This window comes from Thunnus albacares, chromosome 10, assembly GCF_914725855.1.
Source record: "Thunnus albacares chromosome 10, fThuAlb1.1, whole genome shotgun sequence".
NCBI classification, from domain to species: domain Eukaryota; kingdom Metazoa; phylum Chordata; class Actinopteri; order Scombriformes; family Scombridae; genus Thunnus; species Thunnus albacares.
In genome coordinates, this window is record NC_058115.1 from 16,870,871 (window position 1) to 16,889,678 (window position 18,808).

The following is an 18,808-nucleotide window of genomic DNA, read 5'->3' on the forward strand; positions in this document are numbered from 1 at the left end:
TTTTAGGCGACATGGTTTGTACACCGGTAACTTAATCTCATACATTTCAGATTTACTTTTCTTTTTTTCCTTCCTGTCTAGTTCATTTGGTTTGGGAGTACCGGTGGATCACATTTTAAAATGTTAGCTGAATAGTTTGCACGAATGTTCGCACCATCGCTGTGGACCTCGATTACACAGGTGCTCCGCCTCTTTGGCGTTGTATATTCCAAATGGTTGTTTGTGGATCATTAACTTTAACTAGCTCAGAGTGGAAAATGAAAATATGTAATTTCCCCCAAAGGTATGTTCAAGCATATTTTAACTTCAACCTTTCCTCCGAAGAAACAGTATGGGTTGCTCTTATTGGTATCATTTTCACTGTTATCATTTATTATTATAACTGTCGTTGATGTTGAAGATTTTTTTTCTCAAAGAATCAAGGTGCTATACGGCATCACTTTACCCGAAAAATGCGTGCCAAGCTTGAATTTCTGGGCCGTCATTCGGGGTTATCTCATTTCAGAACACTGGACAGCGACATTAACAGAATGACCACATGTAACCTGTCTGTCCCCACGGGTTATCAGTCTCTTTTTCTTTTTGTCTCATTAATTGTCCATTATTATCATGATTTGTGCAAACCTTTGTTTTCTGAACTTTTTTAATCCCTTTCCAGTCTTTCAATATGATTTTATATACAAGCTGACACTTGCTATAACTGTAAGATCTCATAAACATAATGTTTTAAATTGAATGTCTTTTATCTTCAAATATATTACTGTAAAGACCTAGACAGTAAACATGATTAATTTCAATCGTGTCTGCAAGCAGTCTCTTGGGGGGAAAACAAATTGTAATTTAAGTAGATGTATTGTAACTAGATTTCCAGATGGTTTACAGTGAGTTCTTCCAGAGTTAAATTTGAGTTGTTGTTGTGCAGTTTTATAATATGAACTCTTAGGGCCGCTGTTGACCAGAGTGTTGACGACTGAGAGCAGGGTTATAGCAGCACCTCCCATGTAACATCGACATAATACAGAGAGAACACGACGGGCAACGAACAGACAGTTCGGGATATGTATTATTTTTGAAAAAGGAAAAGAGATTTCGACCTACAAGAGATTTCCTTCTGATCCGTGGATCATGCAGTTGTCAATTTGAAATTTGACATTGGAATCTAAAGGGTATCTGTTTTGTGGAATATAAGCAGACTGTGGAGCCTCACTGGGGGAAAAAATCGGATAGAACAATGAATCGGCAAGTACTGTTGTTCATCTCTTTCCTTTTCCTCGACTCAGTGTGCGGGCAGGTCAGCTACTCTATTCCAGAGGAAATGTCGAGAGGATCTTTAGTGGGCAACATAGCACAAGATTTAGGTTTAGAAATCAAACGTTTGGCATCCGGTAAAGCTAAGATCTATACTAGGAACAACGACGAGTACATCGAGCTCAACCGAGAGAGAGGAGTCCTCCTTGTCAAAGACAGAATCGACAGAGAGGCGCTGTGTACAGAAACGGCGCTTTGTGCTTTACATTTTCAGATTATCTTGGAGAATCCTATGGAGCTTTACAGTGTTACAGTCCAGATTACAGATATCAATGATAATGCACCAACATTTGAAAAAGGTGAAATGAAATTCAAAATTAGTGAGTCTGCGATCACCGGGGCAAAATTTGTCTTAGAGAGGGCCGTGGATCTTGATGTGGGAATTAATGATCTACAAAATTACGAATTAAAACCAACAGGTCATTTTGCTTTAAAACTCCACAATAACGCCAATGGTCATACAAATGTTGAGATGGTGCTGCAGAAGCCTTTAGACAGAGAGAAACACGAGCAGATATCTCTGGTGTTAACGGCTGTAGATGGAGGAGAGCCGCAGATGTCAGGAACAATGATGATTCTTATTACAGTTTTAGACGTCAATGATAATGCTCCCGTTTTTACACAGCACACATACAAAGCTACAGTTACTGAGAATTCACCTAAAGGCACAGTTGTAGCTACTGTTACAGCCTCAGATGCAGATCAAGGTTCAAATGGTAAAATAACATATTCAATCACGAATACATTAGACAATGTCAGGAAAGTATTTGAGATAAATGAAGAAAACGGTGAAGTTTCATTAATTGGCGACACTGACTTCGAAAAGTCAAGACATTTTGAAATTAATTTACTCGCTAGTGACGACGGAGGACTCACAGATTCTTGTAAATTGATTGTTGATGTGCAAGACGTAAATGATAACAAGCCCGAAATTAACATAATATCGAAGTCAAATGTGATATCAGAGGATGCCAAACTCAATACTGTCGTTACAATGATAAACATTGAGGACCTAGATTCAGGGGAAAACGGAAACGTGAAATGTTTTATCAGCGAAAATGTGCCATTCATTTTAAAAACATCGACGGGTAATTTCTATAGTTTAGTAACAGACAGTGATCTGGACAGAGAAAGAGCTTCTCATTATAATATTACTGTAACCTGCTCTGATGACGGAATGCCCTCCCTCTCCAGCAGCGTCACTCTCACCTTACAGATCTCTGATGTGAATGATAACGCGCCTGTCTTTGAGAGGAGCTCATATGAGGCCTACATTGTGGAAAACAACACACCAGGCCTCTCTATATTCACAGTGAAAGCCAGAGACGCTGACTGGAACCAGAATGCCCGTGTTTCTTACATACTGGAGGACTCCTCTGTCAACGGAGTGCCAGTCTCCTCATATGTGTCCGTTAGTGCTGATAGTGGAGTCATCCATGCAGTTCGGTCCTTTGACTATGAGCAGATCAAAGATTTCCAGTTCCGCGTCAAAGCGCAGGATGGAGGTTCCCCTCCACTCAGTAGCAATGTGACTGTCAAAATATTGATCCAGGACCAGAACGACAACCCCCCTCAGGTTCTGTACCCAGTCCAGACTGGTGGCTCTCTGGTGGCAGAAATGGTGCCTCGTTCAGCAGATGTGGGTTATCTGGTCACTAAAGTGGTGGCTGTTGATGTGGACTCTGGACAGAATGCCTGGCTCTCCTATAAACTGCAGAAAGCCACAGACAGGGCGCTGTTTGAAGTGGGCTTACAGAATGGAGAAATAAGAACTATCCGCCAGGTGACTGATAAAGATGCTGTGAAACAAAGACTGACTGTTATAGTGGAGGACAACGGGCAGCCCTCTCGTTCAGCTACAGTCATTGTTAACGTGGCGGTGGCGGACAGCTTCCCTGAAGTGCTGTCAGAGTTCACTGACTTTACACACGACAAGGAGTACAATGACAACCTGACTTTTTACTTAGTGTTGGCTCTGGCTGTAGTTTCCTTCCTCTTCATCACGTGTTTAGTGGTTATTATATCAGTGAAAATCTACAGATGGAGACAGTCTCGCATCCTGTATCACTCCAATCTCCCTGTGATTCCATATTATCCACCACGTTACTCAGACACTTTGGGGACAGGGACTCTCCAACACGTGTACAATTACGAGGTGTGCAGGACGACTGACTCCAGAAAGAGTGACTGTAAGTTCGGCAGAGCTGGTAGTCAGAACGTGCTGATAATGGACCCCAGTTCTACAGGGACGATGCAGCGGATACAGAGTGAAAAGAGCATCCTGGATGAACCAGACTCTCCTCTAGAGGTTAGAATGCCCCCGTCTTTGGTTATGTCAAAGCTGTATGTTTAAAATGTGTTTGTTCACTGACAAGTTTAGACTGCATTAACATGTTTCTACACACCATTGCTGAAGACATTTTAAAAACTTTAATCAAGTATGTTTTTGTTAGGTTTTTTTTGTAGAAATAATTGGTAATAGAAGGTTTAGTGGATCGTCTTCATGTTGTCTTTAACGCTTTGTCCTTACTCTGAAGGCCTATTGTATTAGATTCTGTCTCTAAAATATATGAATTCGGTATTCTAATTTCTTTTTAGACGTCCTTGCTGGTTCTGTGATTTAGCTGGTTCCAAAGGCAGATACACAACTGTCATTTGTTGCATTCTGTCTTTGCTTAATCTAAGAAATCTCAGCTGATTTGTTAAAATACTTCCTTCCCATATTCATATCCGTTTTTCTTACTTCTTGCTACTGATTTTGAGCAGTCACTGACGGGTTCTAAATAGATATGTGGTTATTATTCGTCTACGTAGAGGTCACTGATATCTTCTGTTGGTATCAGTCACTGAAAAGTTTATTAATTTTGGTACATGTATGCATATATTGTAACAGGAGTTGTGCAGTACATTTATGTCGTTGTTCAGGTTTTGTCCATTTCAGGACATTGGACAGCGACATACTCCTTATCGGCACCATTACCGCTGTGTTCCCACTTTATATGTTAAGATCTGTTTGTACATTATTAATATTTTAGGTTAAATTGTTTTGCACGGCTTTGATATGTAACTGTATGTCATTGATACGTGTTTACCTAAATTATGATTTACCTTTTAAATATGAGACAGTATGTAAATACAGCATCCCATAGTTTATGTGACTGTAAATGGAAGTAACAAACATGCAATCATAGCTCTGAACATGGTCAACAGAGCTCAGGGAATAATATTACCATTGTATTTTAACAACTTTAATCCCACTTCAGATTTCAGGAAAGCAAGTATTCTGAACAGATTCATTAATGTTGGATTTCTGCAGTTTTACAGTGTGAACTCTTAGGGCCGCTGTTGACTAGAGTGTCGACGGCTGCGAGTAGGGTTATAACAGCACCTCCCATGTAACATCGACATAATAAAGAAAGAGATCGGGAAAGAACGGACATGCGAGTCATATGGAATATTTGAGAAAGGCACGGCGACCTTTGAGACTTTCCTTTCATCTGTATGGATTATGGAGCTACTAAACTAACATTTGATACCTGAAACGTTATCAGTTTTATGGGATTTAAACATACTGAACCTCACTGAAAATATCGGATAGAACAATGACGAGGCAAGTACTGCTGTTTATCTGTCTCCTCTTCGTCGGCTCAGTGCTCGGGCAGGTCAGCTACTCTATTCCGGAGGAAATGGCCAGAGGATCTTTAGTAGGAAATATAGCACATGATCTAGGTTTGCAAACCAACCGTTTAGCGTCTGGTAAAGCTCGAATCTATACCCGAGATAGCGACGAGTACATCGAGCTGAATAGGGAAAGGGGAGTCCTCCTTGTTAAAGAGAGAATCGACAGAGAGGCGCTATGCAAACAGACGACGCCGTGTGCTTTACATTTTCAGATAATTCTGGAGAATCCTATGGAATTTTACAGTGTTACAATCCAGATTACAGACATCAACGATAATGCACCAACCTTTGAAAAAAGTGAAATGAAATTCAAAATTAGTGAGTCTGCGACGGTCGGGGTAAAATTTGTACTGGAAAGAGCTGCGGATCTTGATGTTGGAATAAACGATCTTAAAAGCTACCAATTAAAACCAACAGACAATTTTGCTCTGAAACTGTACAATAACGCTGATGGAAATAAAAATGTTGAGATGGTGTTGCAGAAGCCTTTAGACAGAGAGAAACAAGAGCAGATATCTCTGGTGTTAACAGCTGTAGATGGTGGAGAACCGCAGATGTCAGGAACAATGATGATTCTTATTACGGTTTTAGACGCTAATGATAATGCTCCCGTTTTTACACAGCACACATACAAAGCTACAGTTACTGAGAATTCACCTAAAGGCACAGTTGTAGCTACTGTTACAGCCTCAGATGCAGATCGAGATTCTTATGGTAAAATAACATATTCAATCACGAATACATTAGACGATATCAGGAAATTATTTGAGGTAAATGAGGAAAATGGCGACGTTACTTTAATTGGAAATATTGATTTTGAAGAGTCCCGAAACTATCAAATAAGTCTACTTGCTAGTGATGAAGGAGGACTCACAGATTCGTGCAAATTAGTTGTCGATGTTCAAGACATGAATGACAACACGCCGGAAATCAACATCATGTCAAAATCAAATGTAATATCAGAGGATGCCAAACTAAATACTGTCGTTACAATGATAAACATTGAGGACAAGGATTCAGGAGGAAACGGAAAAGTGCAATGTCTTATAAGCGAAAATGTCCCTTTCATTTTAAAAACATCAACAAATAATTTCTATAGTTTAGTAACAGACAGTGATCTGGACAGAGAGAGAGCTTCTGGTTATAATATTACGGTGACCTGCTCTGATGAGGGAGTGCCCTCCCTCTCCAGCAGCGTCACTCTCACCTTACAGATCTCTGATGTGAATGATAACGCGCCTGTCTTTGAGAGGAGCTCATATGAGGCCTACATTGTAGAAAACAACACACCAGGCCTCTCTATATTCACAGTGACAGCCAGAGACGCTGACTGGAACCAGAATGCCCGGGTTTCTTACATACTGGAGGACTCCTCTGTTAACGGAGTGCCAGTCTCCTCATATGTGTCCGTTAGTGCTGATAGTGGAGTCATCCATGCAGTTCGCTCTTTTGACTACGAGCAGATCAAAGATTTCCAGTTCCGCGTCAAAGCGCAGGATGGAGGTTCCCCTCCACTCAGTAGCAATGTGACAGTGAAAATATTGATCCAGGACCAGAACGACAATCCCCCTCAGGTTCTCTACCCAGTCCAGACCGGTGGCTCTCTGGTGGCTGAAATGGTGCCTCGTTCAGCAGATGTGGGCTATCTGGTCACTAAAGTGGTGGCTGTTGATGTGGACTCTGGACAGAATGCCTGGCTCTCCTATAAACTGCAGAAAGCCACAGACAGGGCGCTGTTTGAAGTTGGCTTACAGAATGGAGAAATAAGAACTATCCGCCAGGTGACTGATAAAGATGTTGTGAAACAAAGACTGACTGTTATAGTGGAGGACAACGGGCAGCCCTCTCGTTCAGCTACAGTCATTGTTAACGTGGCGGTGGCAGACAGCTTCCCTGAAGTGCTGTCAGAGTTCACTGACTTTACACACGACAAGGAGTACAATGACAACCTGACTTTTTACTTAGTGTTGGCTCTGGCTGTAGTTTCCTTCCTCTTCATCACGTGTTTAGTGGTTATTATATCAGTGAAAATCTACAGATGGAGACAGTCTCGCATCTTGTATCACTCCAATCTCCCTGTGATTCCATATTATCCACCACGTTACTCAGACACTTTGGGGACAGGGACTCTCCAACACGTGTACAATTACGAGGTGTGCAGGACGACTGACTCCAGAAAGAGTGACTGTAAGTTCGGCAGAGCTGGTAGTCAGAACGTGCTGATAATGGACCCCAGTTCTACAGGGACGATGCAGCGGATACAGAATGAAAAGAGCATCCTGGATGAACCAGACTCTCCTCTAGAGGTTAGAATGCCCCCCCTTCAGTTATGTCAAAGTTGTATGTTTGTTCACTGACAACAAGTTTAGACTGCTTTACATGTTTCTATTGTCTACACACCATTAACAATTGCATTTTAAAACTTAAATCAAGTAGTTTTTCTTGTAGAAATAATTGGCCATAGCAGGTTTATGGGATCATCTTCATGTTGTCTTACACTCTCTGTCCTTACTCTGTAGGCCTATTATATTATAATTTGTCTCTAAAATATATGAGTTCAGTGTTCTAATTTTTTTAGACGTCCTTGCTATGTTTGGTTCTGCGATTTATTTGGTTCAAAAGGCAGATACACAACTGTCATTTGTTGCATTCTGTCTTTGCTTAATCTAGGAAAGCCCAGCTGATTTTTTTGAAGTACTCCTCTCCCATATTCATATCCCCTTTTCTTACTTTTTCCTACTGACTTTAAACATACACTGAGGAGCTCTAAATAGATATGTGTTTATTATATGTGTCTTCTTAGTGGTCATTAATATCTTCTGTGGGCATTACTTACTGAAAAGTTAAATCACTTTGGTACATGAATGCGTGTATTGTAACAGACGTTTTGGAGGACATTCATGTCGTTGTTGTTGTTCACACTTTGTCCATTTCAGAACATTGGACAGCGACATACACTTTATCGGCATCTTTACCTGTGTTCTGTGTTCCCACTTTATGAGATCTGTTTATACATTAACCAGATTTGTGGTGAAGTTTTAGAGATTTTTGATATGTATGTCATTGTTACTCTTACTTACATTGTTTCATACCTTTTGAATGTGAGACATCATATAAATACATCATCCCATTGTTAAAGTGACCAGTTGTAGAAAGAAAGTACATTTACTCAAGCACTGTACTCAGGTACAGTTATGAGGTCCTTTTACTTTACTTGAGTATTTCCATTTTATGCTACTTTATATTTCCACTCCACCACATTTCAGAGGGAAATATTGTACTTTCTACTCTACTACATTTATTTGACAACTTAAGTTACTTTTCAATTAAAAAAAATGAGTCAATGGATAACATAACAAGCTTTTAAATTACAGTGCATCTTTAAAGATGAAACCAGTGGTTTCCAACCTTTTTGGCTTTTCACGTCTTACAAAAAGCAGTGTGTAGTCGGGGTCACATTTCAGATGTCTATGAGTTGTTAACAGCTCCACCAAATAATGATTGTTCTCTCTATACTCCTCACATGGTTTCATTTCAATAAATGTCCAAATGATCCAATATTTCACCAAAAATCAAAGATTAGAGATAAATTCCAGAAACTGAAAACAGATTTGTGTATCAGAATTGTGTTTTCTTCTTCTTTCCTCTCCCATTTTATCTGGTGACCCTCTAGAGGGGCCTGACCCCTAGGTTGAGAGCCAGTGGACTAAACTAGCTAACTGTATACAAAGTAGTTTAAACTAGCTCCACCTCCAGCAGCTACAACAGTAACATGCTACTGATACACTGATGCTTCAGTATTTATAATCTAATGATGTCATATATAATAATATATCAGTCAGAGGGAAGAAATGAGAACTTTAATAATTTAAGTACATTTTGTTGCTAATACTTATGTACTTTTACTTAAGTAGGAATTTTCATGCTCGACTTTTACTTGTATTGGAGTATTTTTACATCGCTGTATCGGTACTTTTACTTAAGTAAAGGATCTGAATACTTCTTCCACTACTGAAAGTGACTTTAGATAACCGTAACAAACATGCAAACATGGCTTTCAAGATGATCAGTAGAGTTCAAGGAATAACATTACCACTGTAGTTTTAACAGCTTTAAATCCAGTTCAGATTTCTTGAAAGTAAGTCCTCTGAGCAGATTCATTAATGTTGGATTTCTGCAGTTTTACAGTGTGAACTCTTAGGGCCGCTGTTGACTAGAGTGTCGACGGCTGCGAGTAGGGTTATAACAGCACCTCCCATGTAACATCGACATAATAAAGAAAGAGATCGGGAAAGAACGGACATGCGAGTCATATGGAATATTTGAGAAAGACACGGCGACCTTTGAGACTTTCCTTTCATCTGTATGGATTATGGAGCTGCTAAACTGACATATGATACCTGAAACGTTATCAGTTTTATGGGATTTAAACATACTGAATCTCACTGAAAAAATCGGATAGAACAATGACGAGGCAAGTACTGCTGTTTATCTGTCTCCTCTTCGTCGGCTCAGTGCTCGGGCAGGTCAGCTACTCTATTCCGGAGGAAATGGCCAGAGGATCTTTAGTAGGAAATATAGCACATGATTTAGGTTTGCAAACCAACCGTTTAGCGTCTGGTAAAGCTCGAATCTATACCCGAGATAGCGACGAGTACATCGAGCTGAATAGGGAAAGGGGAGTCCTCCTTGTTAAAGAGAGAATCGACAGAGAGGCGCTATGCAAACAGACGACGCCGTGTGCTTTACATTTTCAGATAATTCTGGAGAATCCTATGGAATTTTACAGTGTTACAATCCAGATTACAGACATCAATGATAATGCACCAACCTTTGAAAAAAGTGAAATGGAATTCAAAATTAGTGAGTCTGCGATCACCGGGGTAAAATTTCTGCTGGAAAGGGCCGTGGATCTTGATGTTGGAATTAATGGTGTTCAAAGCTATGAATTAAAACCAACAGACAATTTTGCTCTGAAACTGCACAATAACGCTGATGGAAATAGAAATGTTGAGATGGTGCTGCAGAAGCCTTTAGACAGAGAGAAACACGAGCAGATATCTCTGGTGTTAACGGCTGTAGATGGAGGAGAGCCGCAGATGTCAGGAACAATGATGATTCTTATTACAGTTTTAGACGCTAATGATAATGCTCCCGTTTTTACACAGCACACATACAAAGCTACAGTTACTGAGAATTCACCTAAAGGCACAGTTGTAGCTACTGTTACAGCCTCAGATGCAGATCAGGGTTCTAACAGTAAAATAACATATTCAATCACGAATGCATTAGATGATATAAGGAAATTATTTGACGTAAATAAGGAAAACGGTGAGGTCAGCTTAATGGGAAATATAGATTTTGAGGAGTCCCGAAACTATCAAATAAGTCTACTTGCTAGTGATGAAGGAGGACTCACAGATTCGTGCAAATTAATAGTCGATGTACAAGACATGAATGACAACAAGCCGGAAATCAACATTATGTCAAAGTCTACTGTTATATCAGAGGATGCCAAACTACATACAGTTGTTACAATGATAAACATCGAGGACAAGGACTCGGGAGAAAACGGTAACGTGAGATGCTTTATTAATGAAAATATACCTTTCACTTTGAAAACAACAACAAATAATTTCTATAGTTTAGTAACAGACAGTGATCTGGACAGAGAGAGACATTCTGAGTATAATATTACTGTGACCTGCTCTGATGAGGGAGTGCCCTCCCTCTCCAGCAGCGTCACTCTCACCTTACAGATCTCTGATGTGAATGATAACGCGCCTGTCTTTGAGAGGAGCTCATATGAGGCCTACATTGTAGAAAACAACACTCCAGGCCTCTCTATATTCACAGTGAAAGCCAGAGACGCTGACTGGAACCAGAATGCCCGTGTTTCTTACATACTGGAGGACTCCTCTGTTAACGGAGTGCCAGTCTCCTCATATGTGTCCGTTAGTGCTGATAGTGGAGTCATCCATGCAGTTCGCTCTTTTGACTACGAGCAGATCAAAGATTTCCAGTTCCGTGTCAAAGCGCAGGATGGAGGTTCCCCTCCACTCAGTAGCAATGTGACTGTGAAAATACTGATCCAGGACCAGAACGACAACCCCCCTCAGGTTCTGTACCCAGTCCAGACCGGTGGCTCTCTGGTGGCTGAAATGGTGCCTCGTTCAGCAGATGTGGGCTATCTGGTCACTAAAGTGGTGGCTGTTGATGTGGACTCTGGACAGAATGCCTGGCTCTCCTATAAACTGCAGAAAGCCACAGACAGGGCGCTATTTGAAGTGGGTTTACAGAATGGAGAAATAAGAACTATCCGCCAGGTGACTGATAAAGATGCTGTGAAACAAAGACTGACTGTTATAGTGGAGGACAACGGGCAGCCCTCTCGTTCAGCTACAGTCATTGTTAACGTGGCGGTGGCGGACAGCTTCCCTGAAGTGCTGTCAGAGTTCACTGACTTTACACACGACAAGGAATACAATGACAACCTGACTTTTTACTTAGTGTTGGCTCTGGCTGTAGTTTCCTTCCTCTTCATCACGTGTTTAGTGGTTATTATATCAGTGAAAATCTACAGATGGAGACAGTCTCGCATCCTGTATCACTCCAATCTCCCTGTGATTCCATATTATCCACCACGTTACTCAGACACTTTGGGGACAGGGACTCTCCAACACGTGTACAATTACGAGGTGTGCAGGACGACTGACTCCAGAAAGAGTGACTGTAAGTTCGGCAGAGCTGGTAGTCAGAACGTGCTGATAATGGACCCCAGTTCTACAGGAACGATGCAGCGGATACAGAATGAAAAGAGCATCCTGGATGAACCAGACTCTCCTCTAGAGGTTTGTCCTTTCGTTACAAAGCCGTCATCTAATTTATGTATATTTGCCATTTAAAACATACTTTTACAGTATTCGTTTGAGCTGAGTTTCCATGGTGAGCTCAAATTGTTTCAGCACCACGGACAGCGCTTGACAAATCATCCTTCATGAGGTTAATGCAAGATTTGTCTAAGAACTCAGTCACTATGTATTTTCTCTGGCATGTTAATTGAATATTGAAGCTACATGCAATGATTATATGTGTGTGCAAGCATTTGATTGTGAGCGCGTGCCTTTGTGTGTGACTTAATGTTACCGTGGTGTATTTTCTTTTCCTGTAAAATGTACTGGAAACAGAAACACGTGGGATACAGTTGACATACTGTGACGTTATTTAGACACGTTTATTCTGTTTTCTCTCTCAATTCTTTGTGCTTCCACAATTTAAAAAAAACAACTATAACATCACGAGGGCTCATGCTACACAAAGCGACTCTTTCTAGTACTTTGAATAATATGTTTTTAACATTACAATGCTGGGGCTCCGTCTTGTCCCAGTCGTGTGCATTTTCATGTTCTGTACTCTTAGGGACGCTGTTGGCCAGTGTGTTGTAGTTCCACTGCAGACTTCACCAGCACCTCCCAGATCATTTAGATTTGTTGGAGGCAAGGTCGACACAATGCACAGTCGCAGTTACAGGGAGCACTAAATACGGGCAAAGGAAATGGAAATATTTTGATCAAGATTTGTGTGGACGGCTCCTTCATCCTTTGTCCTACAATTTGTGGAATACGACTGTCTTCTTTGTGGATTATTTCCTGATTCGTATTGATCTTAAAGAACCGTCGAGCGAAACAATGAGACGGCAAGTACTATTGTTTTTCTCGATGCTTGTTCTTAGTCCCGTGCTCGGGCAGGTCAGCTATTCTATTCCCGAGGAGATGTCGAAAGGCTCGTTGGTCGGCAACATAGCACAAGATTTAGGTTTAGATTTAAAACGGCTGAAAACAGGAAAAGCTCGCTTGCATGTTGGAAACACCGCTGAATACATCGAGTTAAATAAAGAAAGGGGAGTCCTTCTCATCAAAGAGAAAATAGACAGAGAGGCGTTGTGCAAACAAATGACTCCCTGTGCTTTACATTTTCAGATTATTTTGGAAAGTCCTATCGAGTTCTATCGCGTTACAGTAGAAATAACAGATATAAACGACAACGCCCCTATATTCAAAATGAATAATATGTTATTTGAAGTCAGCGAATCGACTGTCACGGGATCAAAATTTGTATTAGAGAAAGCATTAGATTACGACGTTGGTATAAATGGACTCAAAAGCTACTCCCTCAACCCAACAGATAATTTCGCTTTAAAACTCAACGACAATGCAGGTGGAGAAAAGGAGGTAGAGATGGTCTTGGAGAAACCTCTGGATCGTGAGAAACAAGAACAATTGACTCTTACATTAACAGCAATCGACGGAGGTGAACCCCAGCTCTCAGCGACAGTGCAGATCCACATAACTGTATTAGATGCGAATGACAATGCTCCAGTGTTTACGCAGTCAACATATAAAGCTAGTTTAATGGAAAACTCCCCAAAGGGAACGTCATTAATGATTGTAACAGCCACAGATAGAGATCAAGGCACAAATGGCGTCGTGACGTACTCTATTTCGAGTAACACCGACGGAATTATGGATTTATTTGAAATACATGGGACAAGTGGGGAGGTACATTTGATTGGAAAAATAGATTATGAAACATCAAAACATTATCAGTTACATGTTAAAGCAAGAGATCAAGGTGGGCTCACTGACTCATGCAAAATAGTATTTGACATTATTGATGTAAATGACAATATTCCAGTGATAGATTTGATGTCAACTACACAATCTATACCGGAAGATGCCACGTTTCAAACAGTTGTTGCTGTTATGAATGTGCATGATGCTGACTCGGATATTAATGGAGTGGTTAAATGTTTTCTGAGTGATAATGTACCTTTTATTATCGAAAATACATCGAATGGATTCTATAGCATAAGAACAAACAGTGATCTGGACAGAGAGAGAGCCTCTGAATATAATATTACAGTGACCTGCTCTGATGAGGGAGTGCCCTCCCTCTCCAGCAGCGTCACTCTCACCTTACAGATCTCTGATGTGAATGATAACGCGCCTGTCTTTGAGAGGAGCTCATATGAGGCCTACATTGTAGAAAACAACACTCCAGGCCTCTCTATATTCACAGTGAAAGCCAGAGACGCTGACTGGAACCAGAATGCCCGTGTTTCCTACATACTGGAGGACTCCTCTGTTAACGGAGTGCCAGTCTCCTCATATGTGTCCGTTAGTGCTGATAGTGGAGTCATCCATGCAGTTCGCTCTTTCGACTACGAGCAGATCAAAGATTTCCAGTTCCGCGTCAAAGCGCAGGATGGAGGTTCCCCTCCACTCAGTAGCAATGTGACTGTGAAAATACTGATCCAGGACCAGAACGACAACCCACCTCAGGTTCTGTATCCAGTCCAGACTGGTGGCTCTCTGGTGGCTGAAATGGTGCCTCGTTCAGCAGATGTGGGCTATCTGGTCACTAAAGTGGTGGCTGTTGATGTGGACTCTGGACAGAATGCCTGGCTCTCCTACAAACTGCAGAAAGCCACAGACAGGGCGCTGTTTGAAGTGGGCTTACAGAATGGAGAAATAAGAACTATCCGCCAGGTGACTGATAAAGATGCTGTGAAACAAAGACTAACTGTTATAGTGGAGGACAACGGGCAGCCCTCTCGTTCAGCTACAGTCATTGTTAACGTGGCGGTGGCGGACAGCTTCCCTGAAGTGCTGTCAGAGTTCACTGACTTTACACACGACAAGGAATACAATGACAACCTGACTTTTTACTTAGTGTTGGCTCTGGCTGTAGTTTCCTTCCTCTTCATCACGTGTTTAGTGGTTATTATATCAGTGAAAATCTACAGATGGAGACAGTCTCGCATCCTGTATCACTCCAATCTCCCTGTGATTCCATATTATCCACCACGTTACTCAGACACTTTGGGGACAGGGACTCTCCAACACGTGTACAATTACGAGGTGTGCAGGACGACTGACTCCAGAAAGAGTGACTGTAAGTTTGGCAGAGCTGGTAGTCAGAACGTGCTGATAATGGACCCCAGTTCTACCGGGACGATGCAGCGGATACAGAATGAAAAGAGCATCCTGGATGAACCAGACTCTCCTCTAGAGGTTAGAGTTTCCCGACTTTGGTTATGTCAAAGTTGCATGTCTAAAATATGTTTACTCACTGCAAACAAAAAAACAGCACCTTGGACAGATGCAGTGGTATGTAACTGGTTTCGCCTTTTTTTTCTCTTTCTCTCACCCTCTCTCTCACAGTTGTAACAATGTGATTTCAGTTACATTGGTTATTCTCACTTTATGTTTTTTCTCGGGTATACATACCATTTATGTTTTTGCGAAGTTTGGATGGACAAGGCCCCTTTTTGATAATTATTTTTAAAGTTGTTTTATTTGACCAATACTGCATATTCCTAAAGCTATTTCAACTGATATGATGTTTACTTCTCTTGCAATTTCAATTTGTGAACTGTATGGGCCGCTGTTGGTCAACGTGTTGCAGATATGGAGCAGATCCTCCCATGACATACCAGTATTTTAGAGAAAGAAAAGGCGAGAAGGCACTATTCACGGACAGATTACCTTTAGATGAACACATCAAGTCAACAGACTCTTTTTCGAGATTTGCGGATTGTATCGATATTCTTTGTATCCATACATTTTTGTATGGATATATTTTTATTGTGAACCCCAGTGTAATACATTTTTTGGTGCACGTGAACTGTGGATAGAACAATGAGACGGCAAGTACTGTTTTTCATCTCGATATTCTCTCTCGGTTCAGTTCTCGGTCAAGTCAGCTACTCTATCCCGGAGGAAATGGCAAAGGGTTCTGTGGTTGGAAACATAGCACGGGATTTAGGTTTAGATGTGAAAAGACTGAAATCGGGTAAAGCTCGCATATATACGGGCGACAGTGCAGAATACATCGACCTGAGTAGAGAAAGAGGAGTCCTCCTAGTGAAAGAGAGAATCGACAGAGAGTCGCTGTGCAGACAGACGACGCCTTGTGCTTTACATTTGCAGATTATTTTAGAAAACCCAATGGAGCTTTTTCGAATAACAGTAGAGATTACCGACATCAACGACAACAGTCCCAGTTTTAAAAATGACGAGAAACGTTTTGAAATTAGCGAATCCGCAGTTACAGGGTCTAAATTTGTGTTAGAAAGAGCGGTCGATCCAGACATTGGTGTAAATGGCCTGAAAAATTACAGCTTGAAACCAACAGATAATTTTGTACTTAAAATACAGAGTCAGGCAGACGGAAATAAAAAGGTCGAGATGGTTTTACACAAGCCGTTAGATCGAGAGAAAGAGGAACAGATATCATTGCTGTTAACAGCTGTAGATGGAGGAGAACCTCAGATGTCTGGTACAGTGAAGATTTATGTGACCGTGCTCGATGCAAACGACAATGCTCCTGTTTTTACGCAGTCGGTTTACAAGGCAGCCATAGCGGAAAACTCTCCGAAAGGAACAACATTGACCGCAGTGAGTGCGTCTGATGCAGATAAAGGAACAAATGGGGAAGTTTCTTATTCAGTGTCGACCACTATGGATAGTGTTTCAGACATATTTACCATAAATGAAAACGGTGAGGTGATATTAGTTGGAGAAGTTGACTTTGAAAAAGCCAGGTATTACCAAATCGATATTGAGGCTAAAGACAGTGGTGGTCTTTCTGATTCCAGTAAAATTATAGTTGATGTTATTGATATTAATGATAATAAGCCAGTAATCAGTATACTTTCCAAATCTGATTCAATCCCAGAAGACTCTGCCCAAAATACAATTATAGTTATGTTCAGTGTCCTTGACCCAGATTCAAGTAACAGTGGTCAAGTAAATTGCAAATTAAATGGCAACATACCATTTACGATTACAACTTCTTCAAATGATTTCTATAGCTTAGTAACAGACAGTGATTTAGACAGAGAGAGAGCCTCTGAGTATAATATTAGAGTGACTTGCTCTGATGAGGGAGTGCCCTCCCTCTCCAGCAGCGTCACTCTCACCTTACAGATTTCTGATGTGAATGATAACGCGCCTGTCTTTGAGAGGAGCTCATATGAGGCCTACATTGTAGAAAACAACACACCAGGCCTCTCTATATTCACAGTGAAAGCCAGAGACGCTGACTGGAACCAGAATGCCCGTGTTTCCTACATACTGGAGGACTCCTCTGTTAACGGAGTGCCAGTCTCCTCATATGTGTCCGTTAGTGCTGATAGTGGAGTCATCCATGCAGTTCGCTCTTTTGACTATGAGCAGATCAAAGATTTCCAGTTCCGCGTCAAAGCGCAGGATGGAGGTTCCCCTCCACTCAGTAGCAATGTGACAGTGAAAATAATGATCCAGGACCAGAACGACAACCCCCCTCAGGTTCTGTACCCAGTCCAGACCGGTGGCTCTCTGGTGGCTGAAATGGTGCCTCGTTCAGCAGATGTGGGCTATCTGGTCACTAAAGTGGTGGCTGTTGATGTGGACTCTGGACAGAATGCCTGGCTCTCCTATAAACTGCAGAAAGCCACAGACAGGGCGTTGTTTGAAGTGGGCTTACAGAATGGAGAAATAAGAACTATCCGCCAGGTGACTGATAAAGATGCTGTGAAACAAAGACTGACTGTTATAGTGGAGGACAACGGGCAGCCCTCTCGTTCAGCTACAGTCATTGTTAACGTGGCGGTGGCGGACAGCTTCCCTGAAGTGCTGTCAGAGTTCACTGACTTTACACACGACAAGGAGTACAATGACAACCTGACTTTTTACTTAGTGTTGGCTCTGGCTGTAGTTTCCTTCCTCTTCATCACGTGTTTAGTGGTTATTATATCAGTGAAAATCTACAGATGGAGACAGTCCCGCATCCTGTATCACTCCAATCTCCCTGTGATTCCATATTATCCACCACGTTACTCAGACACTTTGGGGACAGGGACTCTCCAACACGTGTACAATTACGAGGTGTGCAGGACGACTGACTCCAGAAAGAGTGACTGTAAGTTCGGCAGAGCTGGTAGTCAGAACGTGCTGATAATGGACCCCAGTTCTACAGGGACGATGCAGCGGATACAGAATGAAAAGAGCATCCTGGATGAACCAGACTCTCCTCTAGAGGTTAGTCTCTTGGAATATAACAAAGTGTTGCATTACACCTCTTATGGCACCACTTATGTTCCACACTAATCTGGGGGCTCTTTGAATGCTATAGGAATCATAATGAACATAATTTTCCATCCTTACAACCAACATCTTCAATTATTTTATAAAGGCATCTTTAATATCCACTACTTCATGTTTAACGTGCTTAATAAAACCTCCACATAGTTGTCTCCAGTGTAAAATTCTGCAACATATAAGTTTTTGTCCCATTTTGATCCTCATTTTTACTAGTAAATATAATTAGTGGTGTTGCAGAATTAACGTAAATAATCAGTGCATTGTGGTGACTAGGTTGTGTATCATCTATGGTAATGACTTTATAGGAAATTTAGAGTAAAAACTCTATTTGGAACATTATGGAACAACAGACTCGAGTTTCTTTTTGGGTGACATGTCCATCAGCAGAACACCTATTTGGTCGCAATGAGTTGTTGAATAGTTGGTTGAAGTAGTGACAATGCATTCAGTTTGGGAGTGTTAAAGTCACCAAGCACAAACACTGGCAGATCCACAGATCTTCTAGGGTCATTACTGAAATTGCCAGCAAGGAGCTCTGCAGTGCCTTTTTTTTTAAATCAGAGCTAGGGACACCTACTAGGATGAGGTTAAGCTGACTTGCTAGGTTCTGTAAATAGTGTAGCTGAATACATATTGTCACCGGCATCATCCATGTTCTAGTTTTTTGGAACGGA

The 18,808-nt window shown here is 41.3% G+C and overlaps 6 protein-coding genes across 15 annotated transcripts in view; all 6 read left to right on the plus strand.

Moving 5' to 3' along the window:
- LOC122990858 (protocadherin gamma-C5-like) overlaps positions 1-18,808 on the plus strand; it is a 293,120-nt gene that overhangs the window by 178,725 nt on the left and 95,587 nt on the right. The gene's annotated exons all lie outside the window — the stretch shown is intronic.
- Positions 1,131-3,663, plus strand: LOC122990885 (protocadherin beta-16-like). The gene has a single exon (XM_044364453.1). The coding sequence runs from the start codon at positions 1,232-1,234 to the stop codon at positions 3,659-3,661; it is 2,430 nt and encodes an 809-aa protein (XP_044220388.1). The 5' UTR covers positions 1,131-1,231; the 3' UTR covers positions 3,662-3,663.
- LOC122990882 (protocadherin beta-16-like) lies at positions 4,590-7,371 on the plus strand. Its single transcript, XM_044364449.1, has one exon. It carries the CDS (start codon positions 4,911-4,913, stop codon positions 7,344-7,346), a length of 2,436 nt encoding a protein of 811 aa, XP_044220384.1. The 5' UTR covers positions 4,590-4,910; the 3' UTR covers positions 7,347-7,371.
- LOC122990930 (protocadherin beta-16-like) lies at positions 9,403-11,894 on the plus strand. The gene has a single exon (XM_044364506.1). It carries the CDS (start codon positions 9,456-9,458, stop codon positions 11,892-11,894), a length of 2,439 nt encoding a protein of 812 aa, XP_044220441.1. The 5' UTR covers positions 9,403-9,455.
- On the plus strand, positions 12,509-15,218 carry LOC122990931 (protocadherin beta-16-like). The gene is made up of 2 exons (XM_044364507.1): positions 12,509-15,158; positions 15,213-15,218. Exons 1-2 carry the CDS (start codon positions 12,678-12,680, stop codon positions 15,216-15,218), a joined length of 2,487 nt encoding a protein of 828 aa, XP_044220442.1. The 5' UTR covers positions 12,509-12,677.
- LOC122990877 (protocadherin beta-16-like) lies at positions 15,606-18,396 on the plus strand. The gene has a single exon (XM_044364445.1). The coding sequence runs from the start codon at positions 15,690-15,692 to the stop codon at positions 18,138-18,140; it is 2,451 nt and encodes an 816-aa protein (XP_044220380.1). The 5' UTR covers positions 15,606-15,689; the 3' UTR covers positions 18,141-18,396.

Coding starts and splice junctions, on each gene's coding strand:
- LOC122990882 (XM_044364449.1), top strand. CDS start 4,911: ATGACGAGGCAAGTACTGCTGTTTATCTGTCTCCTCTTCGTCGGCTCA.
- LOC122990885 (XM_044364453.1), top strand. CDS start 1,232: ATGAATCGGCAAGTACTGTTGTTCATCTCTTTCCTTTTCCTCGACTCA.
- LOC122990931 (XM_044364507.1), top strand. CDS start 12,678: ATGAGACGGCAAGTACTATTGTTTTTCTCGATGCTTGTTCTTAGTCCC.
- LOC122990930 (XM_044364506.1), top strand. CDS start 9,456: ATGACGAGGCAAGTACTGCTGTTTATCTGTCTCCTCTTCGTCGGCTCA.
- LOC122990877 (XM_044364445.1), top strand. CDS start 15,690: ATGAGACGGCAAGTACTGTTTTTCATCTCGATATTCTCTCTCGGTTCA.